The 8,818-nt window shown below is 58.8% G+C and overlaps 2 protein-coding genes across 2 annotated transcripts in view; one reads left to right on the forward strand and one right to left on the reverse strand.

Moving 5' to 3' along the window:
- PPIB (peptidylprolyl isomerase B) overlaps positions 1-3,048 on the forward strand; it is a 3,354-nt gene extending 306 nt beyond the window's left edge. Inside the window, exons 2-5 of the mRNA XM_019533236.1 lie at positions 13-126; positions 957-1,050; positions 2,177-2,361; positions 2,613-3,048. Coding sequence (XP_019388781.1) covers positions 13-126; positions 957-1,050; positions 2,177-2,361; positions 2,613-2,735 — 516 coding nt within the window. The 3' untranslated portion in view covers positions 2,736-3,048. The remainder of the gene's footprint in view (positions 1-12; positions 127-956; positions 1,051-2,176; positions 2,362-2,612) is intronic.
- A 1,204-nt stretch (positions 3,049-4,252) lies between these two features.
- Positions 4,253-8,235, reverse strand: SNX22 (sorting nexin 22). Its single transcript, XM_019533143.1, has 6 exons — positions 7,449-8,235; positions 6,540-6,644; positions 6,229-6,323; positions 5,176-5,208; positions 4,525-4,592; positions 4,253-4,395 (listed from the first exon to the last, which is right to left on the reverse strand). The coding sequence occupies exons 1-6, from the start codon at positions 7,614-7,616 to the stop codon at positions 4,253-4,255; spliced, it is 612 nt and encodes a 203-aa protein (XP_019388688.1). The 5' UTR covers positions 7,617-8,235.
- Positions 8,236-8,818: the final 583 nt, after the last annotated feature.

The following is an 8,818-nucleotide window of genomic DNA, read 5'->3' on the forward strand; positions in this document are numbered from 1 at the left end:
CCCCCCCCGCAGGTGTACTTCGACCTGAGCATCGGCGAGGAGGCGGTGGGCCGCGTGGTCATCGGCCTCTTCGGCAAGACCGTGCCCAAGACCGTGGAGAACTTCGTCGCCTTAGCTACGGGCGAGGTAAGGGGCGAGGGATCCGGGGTGGGGGGAGCAGGCAGCAGAGCAGTAGCTCAGGACGGAGCAGGGTGTCAAGTGCCAAGGGGAGGGAGCAGAGCAGCACATCAGGCGTAGAGGAGAGCAGAGGGGAGGGGGCAGAGCAGCCTGTTGGGCATCAAGTGCAGGGCAGGCAGCAGAGCAGCATTCAGTGGGGCCAGGAGGGAGGGATCGGTGGTCCAAGGGGGAGGGGACTGGTAAATGGCACACGCTGGCATGAAAGATCCTGGCCCAGCCGGGCATGGTTCAGCCCAGCTCCGCTCCTGAGAGCCCAGTGTGCAGCCCTCACCCGGTGCTGAGGCCCAGGGTCTGCCCCCAGCAGTGAGGAGGTGCTAGGAGCCCCAGGGCAAGCGGCTTTGCTTTCAGCTCTTTTAGGCCCCATTGAAATTTCCATCAAGGGCAATAACAGCTGCTCTCCTGGCACCGAGCTGGAAACAAGCCCCCACTGCCCCCCAGGGGCTAGGAAGTTGCCTTCCACAAGCCCTCAGCCAGCCACTCCCTGTTCTCACCCATGGCCCTGCCTCTGTGCTTGGGTGGCACCTTTCCTGATTACCTCCCCCTCACGCACGCATGCACCATCTCTGCAGCTCGCCTCGAGCCCTTCTCCAGATTCACCCTCAGGCCTGGCTGCTGGGGCCGGGGCCTAGCCCATGGTCACATGTGGAAGGGCATCTTCCAAGCCAAGAGGGCCAGAGCCTGCACTGGCTGGGGGTCAGCAGCACCTCCTTTTCATCCTGTGGAGTCAGGGGGAGGAGCAGAGCTGACTGGTGCCTCACTTTTGCTCTTCTCTGTTATAGAAAGGGTTTGGTTTCAAAGGCAGCAAGTTCCACCGTGTGATCAAGGACTTCATGATCCAGGGAGGAGACTTCACCCGGGGAGATGGCACTGGAGGTAATGCTGGGCCCAGGCCAGTCTAGACACTTGGTGTTCCTGTGCTCTGGGTACCAGGCCTCTCAGGAAGGGGCAGAGGCATCTGCTGCTCTTTGGGGTTAGTAGGTTTCTTCCCAGGCCTGCCTGCCTTTCCCAGGTGGGTCAGTGGGGGGCAGCACCTTCAGCCCCTTGCATCGACACTGCCCCACCCTTGGCACGGGACCCTCTGCTGTGCCACAGGGGGCAGCATATCTGGCTGTGCCAGAGTTGAAGCCACTCTTGCAAGCTAGGGTTAGCAGAGCAGGTGCCTTGTGGCAGTCATGGGATACGAGGTCAGGGATCTCCAAGTCCTTCCCATGCAGCATTTATATGGAGGAGAAGGTGTGGGTATGGGCCCTTCCAGAGACCCAGTTCACTGGGGTCCCTCTGCCAGCACAGGCTGCCTCAGAGCTCCTGTATGCTAACCACCGTGATGGGCATGACAACTTGAGACTTGGCCCGTTCCCCACCCCCCCAGCAGGGTACTGCTGTGCCACTCCTGGTATAGGCTGGCATGGCATGAGGGTGCTGGCTGCCTGGTCACATGACTTACCCACCTGGCTGCTGGCATGCTTATGTGGCAAAGTGCAGGTGCCAGATACTCTCCTACTTCAGTATGTGGGAGCCCAGGCCTGCACTCTTCTCAGAGCCTGGGGAGCATGTAGATTGTGGCTGTGCTTGCAACCTGGCTACTGCTGTGACAGGCAGGGGCATGTGTCTGCTGAGCTGTGAGGAGGAGGTGGGTGTCCTGGGGGTTGCCCCTACATCTTGCACATCCCCTTGGGTGGCTAGAAGAAGATGGGTCCTGGTGGGTGTGACTGTTTCAGCACCATGCAGCTTGATCGCACTCCTTCTCTTGCCAGCTGGGGGTGCCCTCCTCCCATCTGCCTTGGGTACTACCCTTCCCTGCAGCTGCCACTAGAGCTATGTGCAGAGGTTGGGTGTTTCTTCTCTACTGCCTTCCAGCTCCTGGTTCCAAGGCTTCTGGGGTTGAGTTGAGAGAGGAGGGGAGGGGAGGCCCTGCCTGAGCCAGAGGAGATTGTTTCCTCTCTGGATCCCTATCTGGGTCCCCCTGTTACAGCCAGCACCTCTCTGTTCTTGCTGTCAGGGAAGAGCATCTATGGCGATCGTTTCCCTGATGAGAACTTCAAGCTGAAGCACTATGGACCAGGCTGGGTCAGCATGGCCAATGCTGGCAAGGACACCAATGGCTCTCAGTTTTTCATCACCACTGTCAAGACCCCCTGGCTGGACGGCAAGCATGTGGTGTTTGGCAAAGTCCTGGAAGGCATGGTAAGGAGGGGAAGCATCTTTGTGGGGTGTGAGATAGTGGCTACTACAGGCTGACGTGTAGCTGACACTGAGTGCATCCTATGGAGCAGGACTGGCTGGGAGTTAGACACTGAGCTATCTAGGGTGGGGATGCAAAAGCCTGTTTATTGGTTGGGGTATCCACGTGTGAGTGTAGCACAGTCTAGCTGAATCATGGCCCCAGCAGTGTAACTCCCAGTGCCCTGAGAGCCCTGCTGTGCATGTTCCACCAGGATGTGGTAAGGAGAGTGGAGAACACCAAAACCGATGGCCGAGACAAGCCCCTGAAGGATGTCACCATCGCTGACTGCGGCACCATTGAAGTGGAGAAGCCCTTTGCCATTGCCAAAGAGTAATGTGTCCTGGCTCAGGGATGACGCAGGGCCCTGCTGCAGAGGGCTGTGGGCCTGGGCTGAGGGACTGTCATGCTTACTGGCATCCCTCATATTTAGTTGCCCTCTTCCTTGTGTCACCTGGGCAGGTGAGCAGCAGCTATGCTGCTGAGCCCTCCCAGCCCCACCCTGCTGCCCAAGACCTCCTTGCTTTATACCCCCACCACATCCTGTCCAGCCAGCAAGCAGGGGGAGGGGGGCGGTGGGCAGTCTGGCTTGGGCTTCCCATCATTTTTTAAGAAGCACATGCACCAATAAATGTGACCAATGTGTTTTTTATAGAGCTGCCTCTGCCTGCTTCCTTCAGGGGCTGAACAACAGTGGGGCAGCCCACCACCCCTTCCCCAGCTAGGTAAGGCCCCTCTGCTGAGTGATTGCACAGCCCAAGGCTCTACAGAAAATGAGTGGCCTACAGCATCTGAACAGCTCCAGTGCTGCTGTCCTAGCAGCCCAGCCCTAATGCCCAGGTGGGGCCTGGCACCAGCCTGGCCTCCTGCTTCCTTAAAACTCCTCCACCGAGGCTATTTGTGATTGGAGACTGGCCAGGGGGCTGTACCCCCCCCCAATCCCAGGAGCCAAGACTGAGGCCTGCAGCTTCCCCAGACATTGCTGATGTGCAGAGTCCTCTTAGGTAGCTAGTGAAGGTGTATCTGGTAAGGGCTGCCCTCTTCCACAGGACTAAGGTCCAGCAGGTGCCCGGTGCCCAGTGCCCAGATGGTGTCTCCATTGCTCTGGGCACAGCTTCCTACTCACCAGTGACTTGAAATGGAACTAAGCCCCAGTCTGCATCTTGCCCCCAGGACTGCCTGGCTGCTTCTATAACTACCTCTAGTCTCCTTCCCTGGCCCACTGTACTGGTTCCCTTGTCTCTGCCAGGATCTACAGCTGGCCCTGGCTTTGTCTTCACTTGCCAGAGGACAGAACACAACAGCCATCCCAGCCCAACCTGCGTTATTTATTGCACAGATGAAGCTGCAACTCCCCTCAACACAGCTCAGGAACATGTCCTCCCCGCCCCAGTTCAGTCCCATCAGGCTTCCCCTGGGAGCTGTTGCCATGCAGACATAAGGCACAAACAAACTCAGGGCTGGAAAACCTGCCACTGTCAGCAGGGCCACCTCTGTATGCTGTGCAAGTGTCAGTTCTGGTGCTTGTGGCACCGGGTTCGACTTCTCCGAGTCCTGTCCCGAGAAGCCACTGGTACACCTCAGCCTGTAACCAGGGTATTAAAGCCCTCCCCTCATCTCTGTCATGCTTTAAGGGCCAGGCCCAACCCCTGAGCAGCTACAAGTACAGTGCACAAAGAATAGTGTCTGCTACAATGAGGTCTTGGTACCTACTTTCTCCGTGTCAGTCCCTTATACCAAAGCGAGGCTCAGCTTCCATCTCCTCTCCCAGTGCCTGGGGAGCCAGGCACTAGGATCCTAGTGAGAGGAACAGCTGGGCAGTGCTGCCCCCACAGTGGTGCTAGTGAAGCTGTATCAGCTGTTGCTGTCTGTGCACAGGAGCCCTGCTGGGCAAGTGGGTTGGGTCTTGGGGTTTTGGTGGCAGGTGTCCAATAGACAGTACTCTGGGGCATAGAGGCCCTGTAGCACACCACTCAGCACAGTGTCAGGCAGCAGGTCTGAAAAGCAAGAGGATGGTATTAGTGGAGGTGTGCTCAGGGGAAAAGTGGCAGGGCTTGTTGTCTGCCCCCAGTATAACATTCCTACAGGCTCCCCTTAGCCCTTACAATGAATTAGGTGCTCCTTACTTGTGGCTGGGTGGAGTATGTATGGATCTTTGTAAAAGCTCAGGACTGGCCGGTGGGTGAGCAGGAACCTGTAGTTGCAACAAGAGGGGGTGATGAGCTCTCTTTGCTGGGCAGCGATGTACATAACTAATTAAAAGCAGCAGCCCAGTCCCCTGTGCCACAGAGGCCCCTCCAACTGGCAAGATAGTAGGAGGGTTCCTGCAGGGAAGGCCTCTCCCCAGAAGCACGTGCACAGGTCATGTAGGTGTCATTACCCACCCTCACTCCACCCTGCACCATTGCTCTGAGCTCCAGGGCAACTACTGCCTGGCACTGCAGAAAGGGGAAGTGGCACCAAGGCTTTGCTCCAAGCTAGTGCCTTCAGCTAACACAGCCCCTGAGAGGAGAAGATGGCTCTGCTGGGTACCGCAGGCATGAGGACAGTGACTGTAGTGCTCAGGAGAGGCCCTGGAACAATCTCTCTGGCCAGCAGCAGATCTGACTTGGACTGGCCTCTGAAGCTGGGAGCTGCTATGTAAACAAAACGGCACCGGGGGCACTCTCACTCAGTTGGTGGCTCAGATGGCAATAGCTGGATCCAGGTCCAGTGAAGGCTGCTGTCAGAGGTGTGCACAGAGCCTTCTAGGTCAAGATACAAATCCAATGACTTGCCTGCTCTCCTCCCCTGGGAAGGCACATGGAGAACTGCAAGAGAACAGAGTGTAGTGAGCCTGGGGCTCAGGCAAAGCTGGGGCTGGTTCTGCTTCTTCCCAGATGCTCAGGCCCACCTGTGAGCAGATGGACACACACACTGCTGCCACTGAGCTGACCGTCATCTAGGTAAGTAGCGGGGGCAATGCATAGGGGGTACATGCAGGTGCATGTGCACCCCCCGCCCCCCCAAGCGTGGTGGCGCCTGCGGGCAGTCACCGCTTGCCACTCCACCTCTAACCGCATCTGCGACGGTGTCCGTGATCCCCATTGACTGTGCTGGCTGACTGCCAACCCTTGGTCAGCACTTGCCACCCCTCCACCAGTGCAGTCTGTGGGAGCTCCCAGGTTACTGTCACTGTGCCCCCCCCAGCCACCGGGAGCACATGCTGTTCATGGTAAGTAGCATTGGGCTGGGGAATGGACATACCTGGCACTGCCCCAGAACATCTGCCAGAGCAGGTGGCTGTCTCTGTAGCTCAGCCCCAAGCAGCTGAGAAAGTGCAACAGCCCATTTGGTCTTGAGCATCCAGTTACCCGGGGATGGACAGACAGGTGAAATTCACACTGGTGTGACTTGCACCCCGATTCTTTTTTAGGGTGGTTTCTCCACCAGATTTGAGCAGTTCTCTCAGGTCAGGGACTTGTCATCTGCCCTCTACTTTACCACACTGGTGTCATGCAGATGGGCTTCATTGTTACACTGGGGTCTCCAGCAGGCAAAAAACTCCCAGCTGATCAACTCTGCATGGATGTATCGGGGCAGGGCTGGAGGTGGGGGGTAGTATGGAAGAGGCCTGGCAGGTAACAGGTAGGCTCCTAGGACAGCACCCCAGCTACAGCCCCAGCATAGAGGGAGGAGAAGCTTGTTGCTCCTATCCTAGCTGTTCAGTCTCCCATTAACTATTCTGCCTGGCCTAGCCCCTCCAAAGCCTGCATGTGGACAGCTGCAGCACCAACCTCATTAGGTCCCTGTGGACCAATCCTCCCCTGCCGGGTGCTCCAGGTACTCACGCCAGGCTGCTGCCCTTGGGGTCCTGGTAACCATGCCGGAGTTTTAGGAAGTCCAGCACCTCCTTGGGAAGCTCCTCATTGTAGTACACAACGCCCTGAAGCCAACGCACACATGAGGATACAGGCAGGCAAGGGCTCCATGAGACACAGCAGGCTCCTCCCCCACAGCAGGGAATCCCAAACCAAGGGTGTCTCTGTTTCTTTAGGGCAGCAAGCCCCACAACCATATGAAGTGGACCCCCGATCCAGCCCCGCTTGTACTGGAGAGACTGTGACCCACAGCGCTGCTGCTGGCAACGGAGAAGTCCTACCTGAATATAAACCTCCAGGCCCTGCCGCCGCTGCTCCAACACCTTGGTCATCCAGTTGGGCACTCGTTTTGGGGGGAAGTCGGGGACCTTGCACAGCTTCTTTATCTAGAGCAGAATGCAGCAGCCCAGGTACAGCCATCAGGCCAGGACCCCAGGAGGCACTGCTGCCAGCCAGCTAGGAAGTCAGTGTCCCAGGCAGCCCCCAATGCCTGGCTCTACACCATTTGGAGCTACAGTGCTGGGGTGAGGGGTTGCTTGCCCTGGCAGGCCCCAACCTCAGACCCCTTTGGGAGCAGCAGGGGGGGAGGGAGCCCAAAGACACTGCAGGAGATGCCACAGCATTGCAGCCCCTATGACACAGAGCAGATGAGTGCATGCCCTGTGTGCCCAGATGAGGCAGCTCCCTAACACAAGGCACCTGAGTCAGACTCCCTGCAGGCTCTGGCAGCAGCTGGCCTACCAATTACTCCTGGCCACACTTGCAGGCTTTTCCTTTTAATGAAAACCCCAGCTGGGAGCTGATGTTGCACAACTCTGGGAGCCCCTGCCCTGGGCACGCACCTTTGGGACTTGGAGTAGGCCTCAAGGGGTACCAGACCCTGTGAACTCTGCTGCATGGGGCTTAGGAAGCTGCAGGGTTCCTGATCACTCTGGGCCAAGGTCAGAGTAGGCCTTCTCTTACAACTGGTATGTTCCCACATCCCTGCCTCAACTGAGAGCAAGGAGATGGTCTGGAACCCCAGCATCATCTGCCTGGAGGAAAAGCAGCAGGGCACAAAGTATTCAGGGTGGTGCAGGGAAAGGTATGAGCGCCTCTGAGCTGTGCAGGGGGAAGCAGCTGGAGCCTGGAGTGGACCGATCAGCTCCCTTGGCTCTTCCCAGCAGGTGGGTTTGGGGCCCAACCCTCACCCGTTTGTGAAGGGCGTGGAACTCGCTGTAGCGCTTCTCGACGGTGTGTTTCCGGCCATTGTACAGCACCTCCACCTTGAACACCTGCAAGGCAAAGGGAAGGGCATGAGACAGGCCTGACAGACGCCAGCTGCAGAGCAGCAAGGAGCTCACCCTCCCTCCCCGCATCCTGCTCCCAGCTGCCTGGGTAAAGGATGGGCCAAGGCTCCCAGAAGCCCTGAGGCAGGGCAGCTATTCACAGGACTGTGGTCCCAGTGTTTGCTCAGCAGTGGAAGTGCACGGTAGCGGTGCAAAGCCCAATTCAGTCTCTTCAGCTGCAGTGAGCCTGGAGTCACAAAAGGCCCTTTCAGAGTAGGCGCTGGCTACGTTCCCTGGAGCCCTGTGCAGGAAGGGGAGCAGCTAGGCTAGATAAATTCCTCTCTTGCGGAGCGCCAGGCCACAGCCCTGGCATCAGCAGCACTTGCAACCTGGCCAAGGGGTTGATGCTGCTCGGCTCACAGCTCCATCCTGCTCTCAGGCAGTGCCTGGGGCTCCAACTTGCCCTGCAACGCACGTGTGCGCGCAAGAGATTGTGCTGCTGCTATCACTAAAATGCAGCCACCTCTAGGGCAGGGCACAGTCTGACTTAGCACTGCAACCACTTTACACAGCTCAGTCAGGACACGCTCCAGTCCAGCAAGGAGATGTGGGGAGAGGAACCGGCTTACAACACCGGCCTTATCCCCCCCACCCACATGCCTCCCAAGCACGGAGGGTTATTCATCACCCTGTCCCCATGTTCCAGAGCTGCAGGCCATACAGCAACTGCCACTGCCTGCAGCACCCTGGGTCTGTCTGCCATCTGACACTGGCCCTGGCTAAGGCTCCTCAGCACAATACCCTGCCAGAACAAGCGGTGGATGCAGGCACGCGTGGGTACACCCAGCAGCCCTGACAGCAGAGGGGCAGAGCAGCCGTTACCAGCACCCACAAGGGATCGGGGCAGGGGGTGCCACCTGCGCCCTTCCCTTCGCTCCCATGCTGCAGCCCGGGCTGCAGACTGGGGACTCGGTGGGCAGCAGATCGCTCGGGACCCGCTGCTGGCGCTGGAGCCAGCCGACTCCCCGGGGCACTGCCCAGCGCAGCAGGGAGACAGCAGCCCCGAGGGCTGGCTGCTTTGGACCGAGCGTTTAGTTGTCCCAGAGCAGCTCGACTCTGCCCCCAGCCAAGCTCGCAGCGGGCCGGGTCAAAGCCTGGGCTGCCGGAGGAACCGGGCCGTGCGATGACCCGGTGCTGCCGCCGCCGCCTCCCGATGAGACCCGGCCGGCGGCAGCCGCACCCCGGGGCTGCTCGGCTGGTGCTGGGCCAGGGCTCGTCGCCCCTGCCCCTGC

This window comes from Crocodylus porosus, unplaced genomic scaffold, assembly GCF_001723895.1.
Source record: "Crocodylus porosus isolate Cpor-Errol unplaced genomic scaffold, CroPor_comp1, whole genome shotgun sequence".
Lineage (NCBI taxonomy): Eukaryota > Metazoa > Chordata > Crocodylia > Crocodylidae > Crocodylus > Crocodylus porosus.